Here is a 26,059-nt window from a genome sequence, read left to right on the forward strand (position 1 = left end):
GCTATCCTTGCATTCACGTGGACCTAGGGTTTTAAATTTCGGTTTCCGGGGGGGATTTGGTCCTCACCGAAACTGAAATTTTAGCCGAAATCCCGAAATTCGGTAAAGGCGTTCGAAATGTCGGTTTTCTGGGCCAAAATTTTGGCTGAAATTCTGTAAAGAAATAAAAAATTAATATTTTATCAAAAAATTTGCCGAATTTCGGATTTTGGCCAAAATTAAAAACGTTGAGTGTACCTTTGTTCTCCGATAAAATATTACCAGAAACAAAAATAGGAAACACTGGGCAAAGTACAAGATAAAATTAGGGCAGTGATAAATCGACTACCAAATATCTTAAATCGACTCGCCATGTGTCTTTCTCTCTCCTCTGGGTTAGAGAGATAAAGTGGAGAGAGAAAATTATCGAAATAGGATATCCAATCCCGGGAACGGTCTATCCAAGGATATCAATCCCCATGGAGAACAGCCACAATAAAGCTTAATTTCAATGAAAGAAAGTGGATTATAGTCGAACACAAATCTAATACCCTCTTCTTGCCTTGTTAAGGGTACTTCTCAAGCAAAGAAGAGAACCCTCTTCTTGCCTGTCTAATTCCAAACGGCTAATACATAACTCTAAAGATCTAAAGATCAATGCTGACTCTATTAATCAATGAAATTAACTGAGATGCATAAAATGTTGCCTAAACAAGTATTTGGGCCCCGTAATTGGCATAGGACCCTTCAAGATTTTGTTAAGGCTGATCGCTTCAAGTTCATTCAGCGATAAATAGTCTAATTTAAAAAATGTGGACGCACCAATGTAAACAATGTAAACATAACACAAATTCCAAAACTCTTAAACATGATGCTTACTAGTGAAACTTAATCCTTCAATTGCATGAACACAATTACTAATATTTTGGGTTAACGTGTAGTTGCTAAACCACTAATTTTGCAAAGGGATCAAAGACACAAGGAGAAACATCATTCTTCTCTTGTTCAACCTTCTGCTCAGATGCCGCAACAAAAGAGCAGGCACAGACATGAAGCATAAGCAAGCAGCAATGCAAGATTCATTTCAATAACAATAAACAAGCGCGAAATAAATAAAAGAGGCTTCTTGTTGAGTCAACCCAAAATTATTCCAAAATTTCAACAGGAAAAAAAAGAAGTAAAACAGAACACAAGCAGTACCCTCTAGATGTGAATGGGCTTGTCATAAGTAGCCATGGCAGCTTCCTTCACAGCCTTGCTCATGGTCGGGTGTGCATAGCACGTGCGAGCTATGTCCTCGCTCGATGCTCCATACTGTAAAGCAAGTACAGCTTCATGAATGAGCTCCCCCGCATTCGGAGAGATAATGTGGACACCCAGTATCTTGTCTGTCTCTTTCTCAGCCAATATCTTCACCACTCCCTCGGCATCATCAATCGCCTTTGCACAGTTATTTGCCAAGAAAGGAAACTTTCCCACGCGATACTCAACCCCACAAGCCTTCACTTGGTCCTCAGTCTTCCCAACCGACGCCACCTCAGGGTGTGTATACACCACTCCAGGCACCATATCGTAGTCAACGTGGCCTTCTTTGCCCGCTATGAACTCGACACAGGCCACTCCATCCTCTTCTGCCTTGTGAGCAAGCATGGGGCCGGGTATCACGTCTCCAATGGCAAACACACCTGGCACACTCGTGGCAAACCGTTTGTTGACTGTAACCTGCCCAGCCTTATCAGTTTCCACACCAATCTTGTCGAGCCCAAGCTTATCCGTGTATGGAATACGACCCGCTGAGACTAGAACAACGCGGCGTGAAGAGTGCTGCTCTGCTCACCGCCAGCTGCTGGCTCAAGCGTTAGTTTCACGCCTTCTCCAGATGTGTCAACCCCAACCACTTTCGTCTTGTTTTTTGTTTCTCATGTGTGCGTTGGAAGAGCTTGCGGACCTCTGAGTCCATGATTGGGACGATATCAGGTGCAAACTCAACAACAGTGACCTCTGAACCGAGCCGCCCCCAAACAGAGCCCATCTCTAAGCCAATATAGCCAGCGCCAATGACAACGAGTTTCTTTGGGATTTCTGATAAAGCTAGCGCTCCGGTCGAAGACACAATCTTCTTTTCATCGATCGTAACTCCGGGGAGGGATTTTACATCAGAGCCAGTGGCGATTATGATATTCTTTCCTTTGACAACAGTGCTTTCGCCTTCAACAGTATCAACAGCAACCTCAGAGGGAGAAATGAACTTACCAAAACCTTTGACGTAAGTTACCTTGTTTTTCTTGAAGTGGCCTTCGATGCCTCGGGTGAGATTGGAAACAGCTTTGTCTTTCTGGGCCATCATGGCAGGCAGATCGATCTCCAGCTGGGAGAACTTGACCCCATGGCTGGCAAAGGAATGCATGGCTTCGTGGTACATATGAGAGGAATGGAGCAGAGCCTGAAAATGAAACAGTAAAATAAGCACCTCGGATGGATAACAACAAGAGTATATATGTTTATTGTTATCTCATTAAACATTGTTTTATCTCATTGCTTTCGTTTCTTCATTAACCAGGCAGGTAGAGGGTGAGGTCATTACCGCCGTGACTTTGAATGGTTATTCTGTTCCTATGGATTGGGGTAAGATACGATTAATAAAAAGACCTCTGGGCTGAGATGAATAGGACCCAAGACTGCATAATGAAACTGTTGGGACACCTTTTCAACAACTTTATTTGGTAGATAAGCTTGTTTGGGTACTACAAGTGCAGATTTTTGCCATTGAATAGTTAAACTAATGCATTACTACAATTTTGCAGGTGTGGTTTCCGTCTCGCCCTACTGGTAGTAAGGCTATGACTGGCATAACCTTTCCTGAGAATGGCCGACGCATCTATAACTCACTCTTCCATCATAGATACCAAGACATCAAATGATGCCACTAAACCAACTCAAATGCACACAACAAAACATTAAATGATACCATCGGACTGACAAATTCAAGATTCCCGAGCATCACAACAACACTTCGCACTTCAACCAAGTGGTTACCAGATATCATGCCCACCCCCTTTCAGAACAGATGGACCCCTTCAACCATAGAGGTTTTATACTGTCTTGTCCATTTTGCGTGTACAATCTATTTACATCGAGACCCCAACAAATGAAGGGTCTAGATCACCTATTTGCTTTGGCCCCACTGTAAATTTTCTTTTACACTCGTATGCACTACCGTCGTTGATTAAAAAAAAAAAAAACTTTAATTATCACGTTATTATGTGTTATGGACGGGACACAAACATTGTAGACCATAGGCCTTCTCTTTCCTGACCTCATTGTAATACAGTGGGGCTTGCCCGCTACAGTGTAATGGATCCAATTTTAAATGATCGGACCCTTCCCATTTCATAGTATAGACTAGAGAACCGTCATGAATATTTTTTATACGGCCCACAACGTTACATTCACGTGAAGTAGGGCTATAAATGGACCCAATTCGAATTAGACCTACCTAGTACCTATAGGGAGATGATAAATCCGCACCCCCTAGAGGATAATTGGCAACCCCTTTATTGTGACTTGACGTCAAAAAGCGTTAAAAAAAAAAAAAAGAAGAAGAAGAAGAAGAGGGTACGTGGCAGACTTTAAAGCTTTTTGCGTCAATTGACATTAAACGGGTGCGAATTATCCTCTAGGGGCTGCAAATTTATCATGCCCCACCTATATCTGTGTCACATCCTATTTGAATCCTAACTCGGTTATGGATTTGGAGAACTGAACAAATAACCTCTTAACACATTAGAAATCTTTCCCTTATAGCTTTTTTCTCAATGAAAATGGCAAAAATACTCCTCCCATGCCATGTGACATGTGGGAATTTGTTAAGTTATACTCTCGGTTCCACTCCCGGTCTCCATGGTGGAGATTCGATGGATAGATGACAATGATTGGTGTTATGTTTCTAGGATGATCATCTAGATTGCTAAGGAAGCCATGAAGTGAATGGTAAGGTGGGTTTTGAAGCTATTTTCATTCACCTAGATTCATCAAATTCATTTATAAATCTGCAGGTTTGTACCAAGGCCCTGTTTGATTTGAAAGAAATTTCTAGAAAAGCTTAGAAAAAGAAAGGTAACCTTTCTAAAATATCCTGTTTGAAAAAGGTTAATATACATGAAAAGGTAAATTGAACCACCACAGTTGAAGTTTTATTTATAGAGGCTTTCAATATGTAATGATATCCCTCTAAATAAGCAATAATCATATCATTTCCTTATAAATCGTGGCATTTTTTTTAAAAAACCTGTTGTTTAAGGAACAGAAATATACAGTGGTAGAAAGTCATTTCCCTTGCACTAAGTAACATAAAGTTACTCCCCCAGCACTGAGTGGTAGAAGGCCATTCCCCTATCACTGAGTAACCTAAAGGTACTCCCCTAGCACTGACTGGCAAAAAGCCCCTCCCCATGCACTGCCCTATCACTGCGCAACCTAAAGTTACTCCCCTAAGCACTGAGTGGCAAAAAGCCCCTCCCCATGCACTGAGTGACAGAAAGTCACTCCACCCCTGCACTGGATAATAGAAAATTATCCCCTAGCACAGGCTAGAATAAGATTGATTGTTGTATCATGGCAGATAATAGTGAGTGTGAGAATATATGCTTTGAAACAAAGCTTTACTCCATTGCTTCACATTTCTCTTATTTCTATTTTCCTTTTCATTTCCAATCTCAAGATCCGCTTCCTTGTACCTTTCTATCTTTTGTTTTTCCCATCGCTTCGCATTTCTCTTAAAATGGATTCTTCTTTGTTTTCCCTTACATTTCCCATCTCAGGAACAACTTCCTTGTACCTTCATTTGCAAAATATTAAAACCTATAACTAGCAAGCAGAAGTGCCCCCTATCTCATTGTTCCATACCAAATGGGAAGCAAATGGCAAGGCTTCTAGTTCTCTTTGGCCTACACCGACAAGACTGAAGGTTATGGTGGGGCCTTCCACTCTCTTCAGGTCATGCCAGCAAGGTAAAGGCACCATCAGTCTCAATGGTGCAGGCCACATTAGTGAGATGCTCCCTTCATGATTTTGGTCACCCTCCCAATGGAAAACCCTAACAAATATCCATATCAGCATATTCTAAAATTAACTATTAGTCTATTACTAGCCTCCAACAGAATAGATATTTTCTCTTATATATGTTATAGGGCCAGCATTTCTGCATGGTTTCCTATCTACAAGTTGGGCTCACCATTGTGGTGTGCGGCAGTCTATTGCCCACACAAGATGCACTAGCCTAAAGGCCCTAAACTGACAACCATAACCACCGACCCCCTCATAAACACATGGAACAAGAACCATCACACCAACAAAAGCATGTAAGAGAAACAAGGTTATAAGCTGTGTAGACTTCATAAACAGAAACGATAGCACATGGTTAAATAGAGATTGATAAGGTTACGAAGTTATATGGTCACAAGCAAGGCTCAATTACACAAGCAACAGTCAGCATACATTATGTAAAATGCAGCCTCCATCCTTAGCCATAGGTTCTTGAACCATAGCGAATGCAACAACACATGACCTATAATCCACTAGCCACAGTCGGCACCCATGGGCCATGTTGTTTCCAACTCAACCTCACATTTGGTTCCAAGTCTCAACTCAACTCAACAATGCCTGTCCCAAACTAGTTGGGGTAGGCTAAATGAACCTTTAGAAAAATTTCATGAAGAAGGTGAAAGGAATCTATCCGGCTCTAATCCCGGCTCTAGTTGGGTTCTTCTACGTGAATCATTTTCTTCCATTCTATCCTATCGAAGGTCATGTTCTCTGTTATGTTCCTAGCTATCAAGTCTTTCCTTGCTATTTCTACCCAAGTTGTTTTCGGTCTGCCCCTACCTCTTTTCATTCCATCAATTTGGCACGAGTCGCCTCTTCTCGCCGGAGCATCCAAAGGCCTACGTTGGATATGTCCAAACCATCTTAAGCAGTGCTCTCTCATCTTCTCCTCAATTGGTTCCACACCCACATTTTTACGAATGTCTTCATTTTTAATTATATCTAACCTTATGTGGCCGCACATCCATCTAAGCATTCACATCTCCGCTACACTCATCTTATGCACATGCAGCTTCTTTGTAGCCCAGCATTCTGAGCCGTACAGCATGGCTGGCCTCACAGCTGTCTTATAAAACTTTCCCTTCAACTTGGTAGGGATTTTACAGTCACACCGAACTCCTGAGGTAAGCTTCTACTTCAACCAACATGCTCTCATTCTATAGTTAACATCCTCTTCAATCTCTCCTTTCTTATGTAGAATTGAACCAAGATAGCGAAATATATCCCTCTTACCTCCTGTCCAGTCATATTTACTACATCCTCGTCCAGCCTCCATACATTACTAAAGTTGCACTCCATATACTCTATCTTAGTCCTACTTAGTCTAAAACCTTTAGATTCCAAAGTAGTTATCCATAACTCTAACTTAGCATTTACTCCTACTTTGGTTTCGTCGATTAATACTATGTCATCTGCAAATAACACACATCACCTCATCCTGGATACCATCCGTAAGCTCAACCATAATTAGCGTAAAAAGATAAGGGCTTAGAGTTGATCCTTGGTGCAGTCCTATTGTAATTGAAAACTCACTAGACGTGCCATCCATGGTTCTGACACTAGTTACTGCTCCATCATACATATTCTTAATCACATCAACATGTTTAATAGGCACTTTTTTCCTTTCAAGAACCCACCTCATAACACTCCTAGGAACCATATCATACGCTTTCTCCAAATCAATGAAAGTCATATGAAGGTCCTTTTTATTTTCTCTAAATCTATCTGGTTCCTAGTCCCTATAATAATTGGATACTTGTTTAGGCTCAAGAAATCATGTCCAACATGCTATGATACTGATAATGGTACTCAGATACCTGAATACTACATGGATATTTCAATTGGTCAAAACAATTATAATGTTCGAAGCATGTCACCATCCTCAAATTAACTATAATGCTTTTTCCTTGTTCATGTCACATATTTGCAATTATAATTTTGAGCATGTGAATCTTATAGATGTTATTTTAAATTTACTATCAGCCCCATTTTCTAATTTAAATTTAGTTAAGTTTTTATGAATATCTTGTGTCTTATCTCATGGTATGGTACACACGTACCCATGCCCGTGAATTTGGAAAATGCTGATTCGTATGTCCGTTCTCATGTCTGTGTCTGCATCCAAGTACACAATTGGGTATCAAATTGTTCTAACTCTTGCAGGAGGGTTAGCCCACATATCAAGACACAGAGGGTATGAATCAGGCTGTTGGATGCTGTCCTGTACGCAAAATGGGTGGAACTGAATCTCTTGGAGCCATGGTTTTAAATTTCGAGCGAAATCCGAAATTCCGGGTTTCGGTATACCCCAAAACCGAAATTAGGGATACCTGAAATGCGACATTAATTCGACTGAAATTTCGCTCGTTCCGAAAAATCGTTCGAAATTCACCAAAAATCTCATGGTTGCCCTCAAGGTCAAGAAACCCAATTGCCATGCCGACATGCGGAGGGAGACATAGTGACTTAGGGAGAGTGGCGTTAGCAATTCCCAGATGACCGCACATGAGCACACAAAAGGAAAAGATGTGAATGGCTTTGGTACGTCATAGCTCACGCACTATCCATGCTCATTATAGGCTGAAATTCTAGTCATCGTGCAGTTTGTGATCTTTGACTACGAAATGGCTAGAGGTTCTTTTTTTCCAAGAATAAAAATAAATGAGCCCCCTTCTTCAATAAGAACGCTCCCTTTTGATAGTTGAAAAACCCTCGCTTTCCGCTCTCCTCTTTCCCAGCAAAAAAACGGATTATTCTATGGGGATTACCCCCCTTTATTCTGTAGGCAATTTTTAAAGTACAATGGGCCCATATAGTTGAATCACCCGGATCATTCATTTGTTGGGTCTTAACATAAATAGGTTGTGGTCAATAAATCATCTCCATAGGATGATCTTAACACTCCGATCTAATAGGTTTCTGGCTTTCTTTCAATATACCAGAGAGTTAGGATCATTCAATGGAGGTAATCTTTGAGCAAGGCATATTTAAGTTGGGGCCGAATGATGGAATAGTTTGATCTTAATCTGCCGACACGATCTCGCTTATGTTCTTCATGTAGCATTCAGACCGAATGACTCTATGAAATTACGTCGTCCAATCATGTGGGCCAAACTACATTTTTCAAAAAATATTTGCAAGCACGTGGAGAGAGAGAGAGAGAGAGAGAGAGAGAGAGAGAGAGAGAGAGAGAGAGAGAGAGATTTTATTAGGGGGGTGAGAGTATAGGTCTTCCACCCCACTTAGGAAATCAATTTTAATTAGCCCCCTCAATAATATAGTTGTAGCTCACATAGAAATATATTTTATATAGGTATCTTCAACGTGGGAGTATATTTGTGCTTGTGGTACATTTGAAGACCTTGCGTGTGCAGCTAGCATTTCTCTTATTAATGATCCCCAACTCTTCTGGAAGTATTGATCAACCATCATGCATTTTATAAGTTAAAAAGACTTAAAAATTCAACTGTTTTAGCTAGGAAACTAAAAATTAAGTTATTTGAATTGAGTTATTCTCTGATCTCTATTTCTTTACACGGTGACTTTATTTTTAAGTATTACTTTTATGAGGAGAGCTAAAGTGAAGGGCACCCTTGCAGAAACCCACCTGCAAGGGTGCCTATCGAATCCACGCATCCCAACCGCATTTATAATGCCACTGAAAAATACAAAATTAAAAGAATGATAAATGCAATTAGGTGACGTGGATCCAATAGGGGCACTCTCCTTGCAAGTAAGATTATGGAAGGGTGCCCTTCAGCTTAGCATTGCTTCATTTTTCTATAACTATTTTTTGAGGAATACCAAACTCAAGTGAAACCCATAGGACCCAACATAAAGCCCAGTACGAAAACAAATGGAAGGCCCATGGAAAATAAATAGGGTTTTTCTCAGTAATTTCGCCTCTCCCTCTAGAACAAAGGCAACGAAGCCACGTCTGTGTTAGATATGCGTGTCTATTGGGTTTTTCACAAATTCCCTCCCCGCCCTTCAATCTCAACCGTTTACCTCACATTTCTTCTCTTCCATTCAACAAAAAAAATCAGAAGAAAGAAGTAAAACAGTGTTCGTGTTTATTATTATTTCTCACAGAAGACATCAACGCAACGTTTTCAACACGATTTGAAGCTTACTTTCTTTCTCCTTCTTTTTGTCACCCCCATTCTTATATATAATTAGGGTTTTTGGGTTCTGTTTGTAGAGAATGAAAGGATGGGTTGTTCAAGGCATACCATTCCCTCATGGTTGAGTGTGGAGTTTGAGGGAGGATCGAATGTTTCCATGTCTGAGGTTGTTTTTTCCGAAGGAAGGGAAGCGAGATCTTCTCTTCAAAATGCCAATGTTCTCTCTGATTTCAAAATGGGTTTTAGAGAACGTGCCTTTTCTGCAGCAGGTGCTGCCTTTGTTTCGGCAATCCTTGTTAATCCTCTAGATGTAGCAAAGGTAACCTCTCTTTCTCTCTTTCTTTCTATGCCTTTTTTTTGTTCTTTTGGAATTTATTAAGAAACCCAATTGTTATTTTGATGGGTTTTGCTAAGGTGCATTGGAAACTTAAATTTACACATGTTTTGATAAAAAAAAGTCTCAAAACATGTGTAAAAATCTCAAATAAATGTAAAATGATTGTAAATTTAAGTTTTCAATGCACCATAACGATTGTTAATGCTTACTGCCTGTTCGTTTAAGATTATGACAACCGAATGTGAGTGCCAAACCGATTGTTGGACACAAATTCAAACATAATTTTGAGTCCAATAATCGGTTTGGCACTCACAATCTGTTGTTATAATCTTAAACGAACAGGGCGTTAGATGCTTTGAGTATGATGATTTTGGAGTTTTTGATGGACTGGATATTAATGGTCATCATCATTATTTTCCTCTCTTCAGACCAGATTGCAAGCACAGGCGGCCGGGGTTCCTTATTCACTTTCTCAGCATCATGTCGGTAGGCGTATGTCATCAGCTGGTCCAAAAATGGTACACGCTAGAATTTTATTTTATTTTTTTTGGTTATCTTTTAGAAGTAATAGAGAGAACCAAGTGAATCTTTTTTTTCTATTTAATAGCCTCCTTAGAAAGAGGACTCTGTTCAAATGAATTAATGTCATCTCGCTGTATTGAAATTTGTCATCCATGAGATTGGTCTTGTCATCCTTCATTAAGTAGTGCAATATTGATATCTTAAAAAAAAAAATCCAACATCCGCCAAAACTATATCTAGAAGATAAATTATTGTAGCTTCTTCTCTATTTTGCATAAAGATGGACTTAGGGTTCTGCAACATTCCTTTGTACTACATGTCTCTCTTTTGATGCTCAATGATTAATATGCTGAACTGGATGGAGTTGGAGGTGTTCACTATCCTTTGTGTTAGTTCAGAGCAGGTGATCGCGATCTCACATGATTGGGAGCTGCCGGGTTTAGGTCAGCTAAAGCTTAACTTTGGCGGGTCTAGTGGAAATCCTGGACCGACTGGAGTTGGAGGTGTTAACAGATACGAGAGCGGGTCTAACGAGGTGGGCGTTCTCAAGTCCAACAGTGATTGCTGACTCCAATGAGGTGGAGGTTAGAGCGGTCTTGCAGGGCATCAGCAGGGGCGGAGGCACATATAGCATGAGGGGGGCCATGCCCCCCCCCCCCCCCCCCCCCCAATGACCAATGCAGGCAAGTGTAAATTACGGTGGCCCCCCCAAGTGAAATTCCTGGCTCTGCCTCTGGGCATCAGGTTGATAGAGAATAGCATCTTGGACCAAGTCATAGTAGAGGGAGACTCTCTCAACGTTATAAGGTGGCTCAAGGGGTCCCATGCCTCCCCATGGCAATTTGTGCATTACTTCGACAAGATTGAGGACCGTGTGGCTGATTCATCTATTTCCTTCAAGCATATCAAAAGATCGATAAATAGTGATGCTGATAGGCTAGCTGGGGCAAGTGTATCTAAGGAGAGGATTCACTTTTGGCTAGATTCTTGGTGTTGGCTTCTTTCCTTGGTGATAACTTTCCTGAGTTATTTCGGGTTGCTTCCAAGTGTGAGATCGGTGTGGGGATTCCTTTGGTAGGTAGGATGGTAATGTTGTTTGGAAAGTGTAGTTTCGTAAGCAGTATTTTGACAGAGAGATTGATTTGGTTGTTGCCTTCATGACTAAGCTTGACTCGGCGTACACCAAACAAATTGAGGATTGAAGGTTTTGGATTTGGTCGTCAAATGCGAAGTTTGCATTTCAGTCTTTAGACTATCAACTAGTTTTGTCCTTTGCTTCCTGACTTGAAGGCTCTGGAGCTAAATTATTAATTCCTTTCTGGGGCATATTTTTGTTCAATGTAATGGGACGTTTTGAGGTTTCGCCTGTTTTTTTCCCTTTTGGAAAAGACATTACAATCAATGGAATTTTTTTAAGGAGTCCAAATTTTTTTTGGAATGGGTTCTACAATAGTGAGAAAATAAGAGGTTTTGGTGTGTTTTAACTCTGTTTGGGAAGGTTAAAATGCATCCCCCTCAAACGATTATAAATCTATCACTAAAAAGGGTTAAAAAGGAAAATTCCAAAAATGCCAAATATGAATATATATATATATATATATATATATATATATATATATATAGAGAGAGAGAGAGAGAGAGAGAGAGAGAGAGAGAGAGAGAGAGAGAGAATTTTTTGTCGACTGTTTCAAACAGTCTTGAACAGACTGGAATGGACCGGAACAAGCTGGAACATCGCGAAACAGAGGGAGGAAAGTTTCATTCTGCATTCTGTTCCGTTTTTCATTTCGGAATGGAACATTATGGCTATTTGTGATAAAACGGAACAGAATTCATAGCTATGGATTGGAGTGTCCATACTCCTAATCGGGTAAGCAATTTTTGTTGAACCGCCTGACTTGCTACTAAGGTCCTTGTCAACCACCTCTGCAGTCACCACTGGAATGTTATTTGCCATTGTGCCTTGTCTTACAGATGAGGAAACAATGGACCTTCTTTTCTAGTTTTCTTTCACTGTAGGTTTGCCATAGAAATCTTGTTGTGTATTTTGGGTCTCTTCGGACTTGCCAGACCATATTCTGGATCTCTTCAAGGTGTGAAATTTTGCTCCTTGGCCAGTTAGAGCTCGTATCCTTTGGGGTTTAGCTTTATTTGCGTCCCTGCGGATTCTTTCGAAGGAAATGAATAATAGAGTCTTTAAATGCTCTTTTATGTCAATTTTCAAAAAAAGAAATGCTCTTTTAGGAGAGCCCACTGGATTCTTTTTGAATAGTAAGCAACAATAGATTATATCTACCATTGTCCATTTGGGCTATCATTCTTCTCCATTTTTGCCGTATTTCGGAGTCTTCTATTAAGCGCGCTTGGGGCAAGGTTTGGTTGTGTAAGTCAAGTGCGTACAAACCTACTCATAGGTGGTCTTCTGACTCTTCTCAACCCCGAGCCATCTTAAGATGAACTTCAACGGCTCTAGCTTGGGAAAGCCCATCTTGCTGGAATTTGAGGCCTGCTTCGTAGTGTTGAGAGTGAGGTTTGGTGGACCTTCTCCGATCCAATTGGTGAGAAGGATTCTAATGATGTGGAAGTATAAGATTTGTTGAGTGGAATTTGGCTAATGGATCATGATCCTCCTTAACTCACTCATTGTGGAAGGACATTCACTCAATGTTGTTCATTTAGTGAAGGATGGGGTTAGGGATTTGTGGATTCTATTGAAGAGGTGCTGGATAGGATTGAGGGGCACACCACACCTTTTTAGCATGTTTAGTGTTTGACTAATAGTGAGGCGGACCAGCTAGCCCATTCAAAGGTGTTGAGATTGGAGCTTGAGACATTTGATTAACTTCCTCGTTGAGCATTTTGTGTCATTCTTCTCTTTCTCTTTCTGTTTGGATCAGTTTGACCATCTCCGTTTTAGCTTTGCTCCTTTTTAATGAAATTGTTGTCATTCACAAAAAAAGAACGTCTTCACGAAATATATCGTATCTGGCCACCATAGGACTCATTTTGAAACGAAGGTCAATTGGAGTGCTTGCAGTCCCCTTTCTTGTGTTGTTTAAAGACAATAGGAAACACATTGTTTTAAAGCATCTTGGATTTTATTGGGGGGTGATACACCAGGTTGGCTCATTTCATTGTTGTAGTGTCTCGTCCGTAGTCCAAAAATCTACATATCGTATCTGGCCACCGTAGGACTCATTTTGAAACGAAGGTCAATTGGATGCTTGCAGTCCCCTTTCTTGCGTCGTTTAAAGATAATAGGAAACACGTTGTTTTAAAGCATCGTGGATTTTATTGGGGGGTGATACACCAGGTTGGCTCATTTCATTGTTGTAGTGTTTCGTCTGTAGTCCAAAAATCTACATCAAACACAAATTAAACGAACGCTATAAAAACTTTCTCCATAATCGAAATGCATGCAATTGAGAGGGCCCAGATCTATATGTTAAAGTATCATGGTCATTATGGGAGAGAATTTCTCCTGTATATGCATGCTTGTAGAGTTGAGTTTTGAGTTTGAGGATGTTCTAGTATCATGATCATTATGGGAATTTTTTTTTATCAAGTATATGCATGCCTGTAGACTTGAGTTATATATCTCTTGAAGTAACAGGAGTTTCTACATACATTGTTAATCGAATTTGGTTTTGTTCAGAACTTTAGAACAATACTTTTATCATTGCTCACACCAGAAGAATCACTTGATACTTTGTCATAAAGCTTGCGTAAATGTTATGATCATTATTTATTTATTTTATGAATCGTTTGCGATCATTATTTATTCAGAATTGAAGTAATCTTCTACTATTCTACAAACATGCTTCTACTGGATCCCTATCTGTTTCATCTCTTCCTTTGGAATGCTAAAACTGTTCTTGTTCTCTGATGCCTATTCTGCTCCGTAATTGATTGACTCTGAAATATAGTTTTCGCATGTGAGATGTTCCCCATCATGCTTCCCGGCAGAATTCTACGTACTGAATTGTCTTGCCCTATTTGTTTTCAGTATAAAGGAACAATGGATGTTTTTCAGTACAAGGGGACAATGGATGTCTTCTACAAAATCATTAGACAGGTAGGTACATCTATTTAGTAACATGCGAGTATAATTCTTGTTATTATTGTCACCAGTTTTCCATTTCAGTATAAAAATTGCAACGAGCATCCTAACAAAAAGAGTTTTTGCAGGAAGGATTTACTAGGTTGTGGAGAGGGACCAATGCGGGCTTAGCATTGGCCATACCTACTGTAAGTTTTTTTTAGCTGTCTGGTAGCCGGGATTCTATCTTTGGATGCTATGTATGAAAGATCATTAGTTATGTTACTTGTACATGTCTCTCGGTGTCAGACATGTTCATGGTGTTCTGACAAGGTGATCCTTGCAATCCAATATTTCCACATATCTGTACAATTAATTTGATGATGTGAGATGATGAAATAGAGAGAACAGAGAAAAGAAACGAAGAGAGGGAAAGAGAAAAAGACGATTTTGGGAGAAGTGTGATTGACCTAGGGTGGTCGTCAGTCACTTTTACATTAACTAAGAAGGGTTATACATTATAGTAATGCCCCTACACACTTAACCACACCATACCGTAATAACAAATGTAATTGTATCTTCTTTAACACTCTCCATCAAGCTTTTGCATATATATCACCCATGCCTTTCTTGGAACACATAAAAAGGAAACGACTATGAGCAAGAGCCTTTGCAAACACATCACACAGCGGATCTTGTGTCTTCACAAACAGAGTGCAGATTTTCTTACTCATGACAGCATTTCGAACAAAATGACAGTCCACCTCGATGTGCTTTGATCTTTCATGGAACACTAGATTGCTTGCAATATAGATTGCATGATTGTCGCAAAACAATCGCCATAGATCTATCGACCACAACTTCAAACTCTTTCATTAGAGTTTTCACCCACATTAGTTCACATGTAGTATGAGTCATTGCTCTATGTTCAGCTTCTGCACTCAAACGAGCAAAATCTTGTTTCTTGCTTCTCCAAGATGCTAGATTACCACTAACAAGCGTGCGCTAACCCATAGTTGACTTATCGGAAATTGATCAAGCCCAAGCAACATCTAAATAGCTGATAATATCAAGGTTATTTACTTTCTTGTGTGCAAGGCCTTTTCTTGAAGCATCTTGAGGTACTTAAGAATTTTGCACACTGCCTCCCAATGCATTTGAGTAGAAGAATGCATAAACTGACCCACCACTCCCACAACAAATGTGATGCTCGCACATGTAATAGTAAAATAAATCAGCTTTTCGACTGGAAGTCTGTGCGGCGTTGGATCAATAAATTTATCACCAAAATCAAGAGCCAATTTTATATTTGGATCCATAGGCATATCAGCAGGTTTAGAGTCTAACATTTTTGTTTCTGTTAGTAAATTTGTCACACATTGGGAGTTGATAGGGCTCGTTTGGAACCATTCAGAAAAAAAGAAAGATAGGGCTCGTTTGGAGATTTTTGATTTCCCCTCTCCTTGAGCTTCCCTGTTTGTGGGGGCATAGTCTGCTCTTTTTTTGCCTTTCTTCCCTTTGAATTAACCATCTTGGTTGTGGGGTTCTCCCCTTTTCTTCCTTAATAAAATTTTCTATCATAAAAAACAGTTGTCACATATTTCTGTTTGGATAAACGTATGCCATTCTTTTCTCTTGCTACAGCTATACCTAGAAAATAGTGTTGCTATTCCACATCTTAGGTCTTAAAATATTATTTAAACTTCCTCTTCATGTCTCAAATTCCAACCATAGTTTCAAAACTTCCCCGTGCCATCGTGGACTTCCTTGAGTTGACTCCCTTTTTTCTTGGCCGTGTTATTGTCCAAGTCCGCGTTTTACCCTACGAACTCAATCAAAACTCTTTTGACTCTCCTAAGTTATGACCGCGTCAACCGAGTACTCAGCCGCGTCAACCGTGTATTCGACCTCATCATGCCGAGTCGACTAGGATTTTCTTGGCTGCATTTTGACCTTCATCCGTGTTTTAAACACTGATTCCAATTGCATCACCACTGGAAATGGTGATATCATCAACATGATGCTCGACACTCTGTACTGACTAAACATGAAATGATTGGCTTGACCTCGACTGGACTTAAAAGATCCTACATTCCTACTACACGACCGAACTTATCAAACCACGCTCTAGGAGATTACTTCAAACCATAAATATCTTCCTGCAATTTACACATTGATGTAGAACTGGGAGAGAGAAATAGAAGAAATAGGAGAAAGAGGAGAAAAGAGAAGGGGAGAAGAATAGAAGAAGAATAGGGGGAGAAGAGGAGAGGAGAACTAGAAGTAGAAGAAGAAAAGAATTAGAGGGGAGAAATCTCAATCAATCAATTAATCCTCCAAAACTAATTAAAGTTCTATACATGAGGTTTATATATAGGCAATGGAAATAAAATTCCATGGAAAATAAAAGCCCTAAAACTAAAAACATGGAAATAAAATCATAGAAACTTAATAACATGGAAAACTAAAAACACGTAAATAAATACCAATGAGCAAATATGCCACTTATTTGGCCTACTATCTTCATCACACAATCATACTAGACCTTCCCCTCACCCGTGCAACAAATTCAGGTGGGTTGCTTCATATACACTTCATGATGATTTCCATAAAAAAAAGTGTTTTCTACGTCAATTTGAAATAGTGGCCAGAGCAACAAAGATGAGTGCATGGACTGAATTTACTTGTCTAACTAGAGAAAAGGTGATGCGGGATGGGTACAGAAAGATCATTATAAATTCCACTCTAGTACCAAGTTGATGGCCGACAAAGTTCTTGAATTCTTGGTGGCTTCTTTGAATGGTAGCCAAATATTATAATGAAAAGACCGAGATGGTCGAAGTACAAGAAGTATTAGAAAGTGAAAACGAGCCAATGGCTCACAAAAAAAAGAAAATCAAGGCGGCAATGTATCAAACAGAGCCAAAACTTTTTTAGAGACTCCTTCTCTAGCTAAATTGTCCGCCACAGAGTTGACGGATCGTCGAACATGATGGAATGCTATCAAGGAAGGTCCAAATCTATCAAACATCTCGTCAAGGAAGCTATCAAACCTCCACAGGTGATTTTGAGAGCCACTTAGCCATCGAATAACATCTAGGGAGTCTCCTTCAACCACCACTTTATACATTTGGTTTCGATCCAATAGCTTAACCCCTTGGTGAACAGCCCGAACTTCTGCTTTCGAGGCATCCGCTACTCCAATTAGCCCTGCAAAGGCCGAAATCACTCCCCCAATATCAAATCTAAGGACGCCACCAATCCCTACTGGACCAAGGTTCCCTAGACTCCAACCATCAAAATTCAACTTGAGGAGGCTCCCAAACTTGATTGGTCTTTTGGGAAGGGGTAGAGCTTAAGCAAATTTCCTTCCATCATTCCCACGAGTCATAAGCAAATATAAATTTGAAGCAAGGGAGCTTAAGCAAATTTCCTTCCATCATTCCCACCAATCCCTGCCCATGCAATTGTTAGAGCGATTACTTTTATGAATACATTTGACACATTTTTTGAAATGCCTCTGAACGATCTGGCATTTCTTTCTTTCCAAAGCACCTAGGTAATAGCTAGAAATGATAGACTCCAGAGGATTCTTCCTTCTTCCAGGGGACCAGGGACCATCCAAGAAGCAAATCCATAATGTTTTCAGGGAAGACCCATTCCATCCCAAATCTACTTAGCAGTTTGCTCCATACTTCCCTTGCAAATTTGCAATGAAGAATATGATTTATTGTTTCCCCATCCTCAGTGCAAAGAGCACAATGGTCAAGAATGATAAACTTCCTTATTTGCAGAAAATCTTCCGTTTGGATCCTTTCCAACATGGCCGCCCCCACACACTAGCAATTTGGAGGACGCAGGGCTAGCCACTTGGTGGGTTCTAGAATTCTTGACGGGTTTCTTGAAAATGTTTAAACTTTAAAGAAAGGTTCAGGAAGGCTACATATTTGATAAAGAATGGGTAAAGATCAATGTTTGGGGAAGAGATTGATAAAGACTGGCTCTTGAGCATAAATTGTGTAAGGAAAGAGATTGGGAAAAGGGGAGGTGAAAGAGATTGGGAATAGGGTAGGTGAAAGAGATGTGAAAAAGGGTGAAATGGAATGTGGAAAGGGAATAGGGGAAGGTGGAAAGAGGGTGTAGAAAGGGGAAACAGAGTTGGCGGTGAGATGGAAGGGGAAAAGAGTGAGGAAAGGGGTTTTTGGCAAAGAGGGTTGACCTTAAGGGGGTGTTGGCGGCAAAAGGGAAAAACCTGAGAAGAAAAAAAAGAAGAAACAGAGAAACTGTATGAGATGAGAAAGAGAGATAAAGAGAAAGAGAGAAAAAAGAAATAAGTAGAGAGAGAAGGGGAGAGATTACCCTTAGGGGCCTTCTCCCGGGCTATAGTTCAATCAAGCTTGGGAGCAAAAATCTTCAATCTTTTATATTCTATATTGTGTGTCAAATTTGGCCCAAAGGCCTAACGTTTGTAGACAAATAAAACTTGGACTCCAAGACTAACTTGATCTTGAACTTCTGGTCTAACTTCAACTTCTAATCTAACCTTGCAATCCGCTACTACATTAACTCCTAACACAACTTAATTTAAAATTTCTTACAAACTTAAACTCCTAATCAAAACCAAATAGATAGTGGACCTACTATATTTAGTAAACTCGAACTTACTATTTTTAGTATGTTTGATAAGGACACCCCAAAAGTACTTTAATGATCTCCCCTTAATTGATGCCGGCACCCCTTTCTAAAACACACTTAAAATTAAAATATGGATTATCATTCAAAAAAATATATGGGCCCTAGGATTGGCCCCATCAAAAGGTCTTGAAGTAATCAAATTCCGTATGCTTGACTATATCCTTGGGTCCATCCTAGCTTACAATTGCTTTGTACTTCCATCATGATGATATTTAATAGTAAATAGCGACTGACAACCAACGCCATCCTTTCCCTCGGCTAGAGTAGTTTGGTGCCAACGAGAGCATTGCACTTCTTTTTTGTGTGTGCGTGGGTTTCCGGGGTGGGGGGAGGGGGGGGTAGGATCATAGTTTTAAAACTCCCTCGAGTTGAATCCCTTTTACCTTGGCTGCGTTGCGCCGCATCCGTGTTCCGCGTTTTGCCCTACATAGTCAATAAAAACTCCTTTGACTCTCCCGGATTATGACCACGCCAACCGAATACTCAGCCGCGTCAACCAAATACTTGCCCGCGTCGTGTCCAGTTGACTCGTATTTTCTTCGGCCGCATCCACATTTTTAAACACCGGCTGGGATTGTACCTTCGACATCCAGGTTGGAGAAAAACGTCTTGTCCATTGAGCATAACGCATTCATCTCTTCTACCATAGCTTTTTTCCTTCTTGGATGTAAGAGAGCATGGAGGGATGAAGAGTAGAACTACAATCCACAGGCAAAGTTGAAGATTCAATAGAAGATTGATCTTCTGTCTGTAGTAGCAGCATGTTGTACATCATTTGCAAGAAGAGAAATTGGAATACATGGAATACAAGCAATGTCATTCGCAGATATCAATATATTTGGATCTATAAGGTATGTGGTGCCATTGTTACATGGGTGTTAAGGACATCTACTCAACAAAACAAGAAAACACGGTCAAGTTGCTTCAATAGGCATTCACAGGCATGCCATCTTTCTCCACATGTTTTGGTTGTGTGTTTTGTTAAAATTGTTGTTAGTCTTCATGATAAATTATCTCCGTCATGCATTTCTATTTATTAAATTATCTCCGTCGTGCATTTCTATTTATCTAGATGAGTTTTTCTTTAGCTTATGCTTAACAAACCAATATTTCTTGTAAGTATGCACGGAACAAGACAGCCATTAACTGTATATGCATGTCTGTTTTTCAAAGTTGTGGAGTAAGAGACCTCTTCTCCATGTCTTTGTTACAGCTTGAAACTAAAATGTCATTTGAAAAAAATCCCACGATATAGAATTTATATTTGGGTTTTATTTTTAGACTGGTTTTCTGATGGGCCAAGTACTTGCCTAAATTGCCAACCAGGTGGGTATATACTTACCTTGCTACGACATTTTCCGCAACTGGATTGAAGAATTTACAACCCAAAATGCTCCGTACTTGACACCATATGCCCCTCTAGTAGCAGGTTCAATGGCACGCTCGTTAGCTTGCATTTCTTGTTCTCCTATTGAACTGGCAAGAACACGAATGCAGGTATCCAATTCTTCATGTTGATTATTTGATTAAGTGTGCATTTCTTACCTATTGACAAATGTATCACAATGGCCTAAGAGCTGGGGCTTGTATTGAGTATTCACCTTCTAGTGGCCAGTTTCATGAATCAATATTCTTTTTATCTCGACAAAATACATCTTATATTTTCTAGATAAGGTAACATCCGCGTTATAGTTGCACTAGTTGTTATAGGCATGGTTTTAAATTTCGGCCGAAATCCGAAATTTCAGATTTCAGTCAAGTCCGAAACCGAAATGCACCGAAAGCGAAATTTACCAAATTTCGGGAGTTTCGGCCGGAATTTCGAAAAAATGCCATTTTTAGTTTTTTACAGAATTTCCGCCGAAATTTTGGCCCAAAAAATCGAAATTTCGGTACTTTCTACTGAATTTCTGCCGACATTTTGGTTTCAGCGAGGACCGAAATTTGACCGAAATCGAAATTTAAAACCATGGTTATACGAGGCATATATCAGTTCCCAACTGTGCACTTGCAAAACATACCCTTTTGAAAATTCATTAATGACAATTTTCTGTAATTGATGGAAGGGAATATGCTTTTTTTTAATAACTGGAAATTAAGTAAAAATAGGAAGTGAATAACTTATGAAGAAAATGGCACAACAACCCAGGGAACAAGGAGCTTGTCAATTTACTGAAAATACCCTCTTTTGCAAAGGATTGGCCTAACCATTAGCGTACCTATTGATGTGATGGAAAAAGAGATCTAAATCTACACTAATATTTGGAACCTCTCTGAGTGGCTCTGCTAATCTCCATGGAGAGGACCCTTGCTCACCCATATAACAATGTTATGTGAATTCTCTTTGATGACCACCACTGGCATAGAATGGAATATACAAATACAGTTAGAGAAGCATGAACGTCCTCACCTCGTTCAAGTCTCTATTAGCAATAGGACCACAGAAAAGCATGCCCAAACCAAACCACCATTATGATCACAAAGAAGGCGCATGATCCCTGAACCCCTGGATTGTTAAGAGCACTCCCTGCTGGATTGTTTTCCTATCTAATATTCTACCGCCTTTTGCTCCGCCAGGCATACAATCCTTCAACTCATGGCAAAACATAAGTGTTTGGGAGGTAAAATCAAAGAAATAGTAAATCCCATATGTCCTCGCACTGATGGCATCCTTATCTTAGAAAATCCTATTCTTTCACTCCTTTTAGTCAACCCCCACGTGCTGGCGATAAGCGCTCATAGCAATCAACATATAGCCAAGAATACTCCACAGGACCATCTCCACATCGAATCCAAAACCAACGAAAGTACAACGTATTCTATACTGATCAGATCAAAGGGGAAACATCCTGCAACTGAACAAGTAGGTTCCTCCTTTGTACATTCATGTTAACGACTCAATTTCTTTGTAAAATCATGCTAATGTTAAGTTTTTATTTTCTCCCTAAATTTTCTCCAGTTTCGTTGCCTAGTTGACTTGGGCAATTGCCTACAGTCTCCTAAGCTAAATTACAACTATGGTATCTTGTTTTCTTCCCGTTATAATTTGTGCTATTTGGTTTCCAAATCAATGGCTAGTAATAGACCCTTAATTTATTGCATGTCTTGTCGAGAACAGGCATATAGAGAGTTTCAAATTGGAGCAAAGCCTCCAGGATTGTGGAAGACTCTACTTGGTGTCCTCTCATCTGTCAAGAGTACAAATGCTACTCAGAGCTGTATGTTATTTTCTAGTCATTTTTTTATAACTCATACGGTGCTCAAAAGTTTTATTCAGTTTCAGTTGCTTATTTCTGTTTGATTCTATGTTGCACCAATACGGGTACGAGTGTCGGAATCCGACACTTATTCCAACACGGGTAGTATCTAGTGTCGAATTCGGCGAACTTCAAAAAGAAAGATTTGTGGATTCGCCAAAATGTTTTAATTAATTCTGAAATTTTAATTATTGTAAATACTATATTAAAATTTTTAGTAGGTTGAGTTAATATATTTTTTATTTTCATATAAAAATATAAAAAACTTACTATTAGGGTGGATAAAAGTTAAAACATGCAGTACTTGTAAGGTTGTGGCGGCAGTATTCAGAGAAAAAAAAAACAATTAAAAGAGACCTAGAAGTGTCTCCATGAATCCCAAGGTATTGGAATTTGAGACGCGTCCGACACGGATACTTCACCCATTCAGAAGAATCCATGTAACATAGGGACTTTGATTCAATATCAGATGCTTAATTTCTGTCTACATAGTGTGGAAGCACACCCTTTCTCTAAACAAACTCTCTTCCGTACACACATAGATAGACTCACATCCATGTGTTGGGTGTGCATGCGCATCCATTAAATGGAGCATGTGATATGATAAGCATCCCGTCGTTACCCCAATTTGAATGACAGAACTAACTTGCATTATAATTGAATTCAGACACTATATTTCACTAGCTCTGTCTCTCTCTCTCTCCATTATTTTTTGTCATCAACTTGGCCTAGTTGATGAATTTATGCCCAATTCCTTTATAAACTTTGATACACCTATTTAAATGTGCTTTTGGCATTGAGAAAAGGACACCTGGTTTTGACCTTCAACAGATCAGTATAAACTTTCAGGCGAGCTTATGTGAAACATGTCATGACTTGCTTCTCTTTCACTGGAAACAGTACATTGCTATCGAATCCTATGGACGGGTGTTGGGGCACAACTTGCCCGTGATGTTCCTTTCTCTGCAATTTGCTGGTCAACCCTTGAGCCTGTGAGTTTTACTTCTCAATTTGCAGTGTAGCAACCAACTTCTACGCAAATGGCATGCACATGAATTGATTTTGTAATATGCACATTTCTGCAGCTTTTGCTAATTTATCATGTGTTATGACTTTTATACTTGCTGTTTTTATACAGATGAGGAGAAGATTACTTGGATGGGTTGGCGAGGAGGCGAATGCACCAAGTGTTCTTGGGGCAAATTTCTCCGCTGGTTTTGTTGCAGGAACCCTTGCTGCTGCAGCTACATGTCCTCTAGACGTGGCCAAAACTCGAAGACAAATAGAGGTTGGTTCTTAAATTTGACCATGCCAACCTAACCTTGGGCCGTGTAGGTTTTGCAATTTGTTTCATTGTCGAATTTTTACAAACAGATTCCTCTGTTACCAAGTCCAAATAACAAACATTGCTGTCTGAGAATTTGACCTTGTCTGTGAATCTGCTAATGGGCTAATGCTGAAACAAATGTTCAACTCTCTACCCTGTTCACTAATTGGGGAATCTGGCTATCGTTTTTCAGAAGGATCCAGTAAGGGCAGCCACAATGACGACTAGACAAACACTAACTGAAGTCTGGAGGTATTTTCCATCTTTATTTCTATGCCCATTTTTCATATGAAGATGTTGATGTTAGTAACCAGGACAAATTGGTGCACCACATCTGTGTTATACATGTATACATCTAATGTGTTACATAGTACATGCATATGTTCATGTTCATGTTCATGCTGCTTGTATAATCATTTCTGTTGGTGTCATCCTCTACCTATAGTAGCTCAAAAACCAATTTATTTATCTAATTATTGGGAGCAAGTAGAGGTCATCCATTAGTTGGAACTTGTTAGCTTTCATTGATTTGATGTCATATATAAATCTTGCAACAGGGATGGGGGGATGAAGGGGCTCTTTATGGGTGTTGGCCCGAGGGTTTGGCGTGCTGGCCCTTCAGTTGGTATTGTTGTTTCCTTTTATGAAGTTGTTAAATATGTTCTAAATCAAAGAGACACAAATCCATGAGGAGAGAACTTGTATTTTGGCTGTCCCATCACCCAATTATCTCCTTAGAGCTACACAGTGATGCCGTAAGCAAAAGACGCTCATTTTCTATGAACTCTACCTGGCATGAAGAAGGCGGCACAGATTTTGACTTGAATGCAACAAAGTGATATTAGATATTGGTCAGCCCCATTGTAAGGGCTGCTTTCGTGATCATTATTTGCAGCATAATTTTGGAGTAGTCTTTAGAGAAAAAATGGTTATTTATTTGTGTTGTATGTCAATCATAAAAGCCGTTTTGAAGGCCTAACATTTCTTTGGGCTCTCCGGGAGGTTTTGGGGCTTCATGGCTGAATTCAATCTCCCTTTTTGCACTCTTGTGTTTTGAGTCTCAATGTAAATGGAGGATGAACATTATGTTCTATCATTCACAAGGTTCTGGTACATCTAGCCTAGTAATTTGAAGTTTGAAATTACTGGAAGAGTAATGGTAATTTCTGTTGAAAGGAACCTTAATACATTGATAAGAAGAAATGGGGTTTGGGTTTTGATGAGTAGGATGTATGATACATTGATAGTGGGCAGGCAACTGTCCTGTGATGAGAGGTTTGATCTGTGTGTTGATCCAAGAGAGAAAACATTTCATGATAGCTAAAACGGGTGATGGCAATAGAGATAATAGAGAAGTGTTGGGTATTGAATGCAAGAAACTAGCATGGCTTTTGTAGTAATCCCAACCTGATTAAATGCCCCAAATGATGATGGAAATGGTGTTTTGATTCGCTTGACATCAATTAAAAATCCCAGCCTTCTAAGAGTAAGCACTTGAACCCTCACCAATATTCAACCTTTCAAGTAAATTTACCTTGCATACTGTATCAAAGGTATTTAATCAATAACGCAGTACGGGTAAATCTACCCAAAAATGTGTTAGAGCTAAAGGAATTGGTCCCTATAACCTGGGATTTGCTAGGGACGATCACGGAAGGCATTTGGCAGGTGGGCTGTTGCATGAGTAGCCACATAGGCTCAGATTTTGTCTTATTAATTAAATTCATCCTATGTGGCTGCTCTCTCATGCATTCTTATTAATTTAATTCATCCTATGTGCTGCATGACCTTCTGCGATGGTCCCTAGCAAATCCCTAGAAGTAAATATTCATGAAGGAAATAGAAACTGTTACAAAGCCTGTACGTTTATCTTGTAGAAATTGGTTCTCTCTACGGCATATCATTAGAGCATGTAGAAGAATACATTGAACAGCTATATTAGACAAAGACCCAATTTGTTGAAATCAATGGGGCCCACATCATTTCACGAGTGGGGCCGGGAGACCTCAATGTCTTAGACCTTCAACAGGAGTTGGTGGATTTCAAATTCCAAGACCGGGAGGAGAGCATGCCATTTCAACGCGTTTTTAACAGGGGCATTGGAAGCATCTGTACCTCAGATAAGCCGAAGCATTTGTACATTTAAAAAAAAAGGACTTTGAATTCAAGAAATGTGGACTTCCAAGAAAGAGAACAACGCCTTCTCTGTATTTGCGTATAAATATTGGTCCGTAGACAAATCAACAAATTAGGGTCAGAATATTCTACTTATTCTATGAAAATTCTGGCCACTCAGCTTTCTTAGAAATGTGGTGGTTGTGGAATTCTCCTAGCCGACAACGTACAAGAAAAATTGCACCCACTCCTAGGGGTGCCAACTTGGGTGGGTTCAACTCGATTTTGGCTTGGGTTGGGTTGGTATTTTCTTGGATTAGGTTGGGTTAGGGTTGAGGCCTTGGCAACCAACTAGACCCAACCTCCATCCTCTAATTTTTCATGATTTTCTTAGCTCTGTTCACTTGCGTTCCCAGGAAAGCAAATCCCTAGAAAACAGCTTATTTTTTTCCTGACAAGACCTTGATAAGAAAGAATTCTGGTGTTCACTTGCTTTCCAGGGAAAATATAATTACACATGTGGAATATTTGCAATAAAGCAAAAAATGACATGGTAAAGCC

The 26,059-nt window shown here is 39.7% G+C and overlaps 1 protein-coding gene and 1 pseudogene across 3 annotated transcripts; one reads left to right on the plus strand and one right to left on the minus strand.

Moving 5' to 3' along the window:
• Positions 1 to 1,090: 1,090 nt before the first annotated feature.
• Positions 1,091 to 7,520, minus strand: LOC143891350 (dihydrolipoyl dehydrogenase, mitochondrial-like; annotated as a pseudogene).
• Positions 7,521 to 8,980: 1,460 nt separating this feature from the next.
• Positions 8,981 to 24,426, plus strand: LOC143890422 (mitochondrial carrier protein MTM1-like). 3 transcript variants are annotated; one of them, XM_077395092.1, is made up of 11 exons: positions 8,985 to 9,137; positions 9,284 to 9,525; positions 9,972 to 10,061; positions 14,072 to 14,140; positions 14,254 to 14,313; positions 20,126 to 20,296; positions 21,918 to 22,017; positions 22,957 to 23,048; positions 23,195 to 23,344; positions 23,577 to 23,635; positions 23,941 to 24,426. In XM_077395092.1, the coding sequence occupies exons 2-11, from the start codon at positions 9,295 to 9,297 to the stop codon at positions 24,071 to 24,073; spliced, it is 1,155 nt and encodes a 384-aa protein (XP_077251207.1). In that variant the 5' UTR covers positions 8,985 to 9,137; positions 9,284 to 9,294; the 3' UTR covers positions 24,074 to 24,426. The 3 variants fall into 3 exon arrangements, with proteins under 3 accessions (XP_077251205.1, XP_077251207.1, XP_077251206.1); XM_077395091.1 differs by having other exon boundaries at positions 8,987 to 9,147; XM_077395090.1 differs by having other exon boundaries at positions 8,981 to 9,525.
• Positions 24,427 to 26,059: the final 1,633 nt, after the last annotated feature.

Source organism: Tasmannia lanceolata, unplaced genomic scaffold, assembly GCF_043159265.1.
Source record: "Tasmannia lanceolata isolate RefF3 unplaced genomic scaffold, GAP_Taslan_0.1 ptg000013l, whole genome shotgun sequence".
Lineage (NCBI taxonomy): Eukaryota > Viridiplantae > Streptophyta > Magnoliopsida > Canellales > Winteraceae > Tasmannia > Tasmannia lanceolata.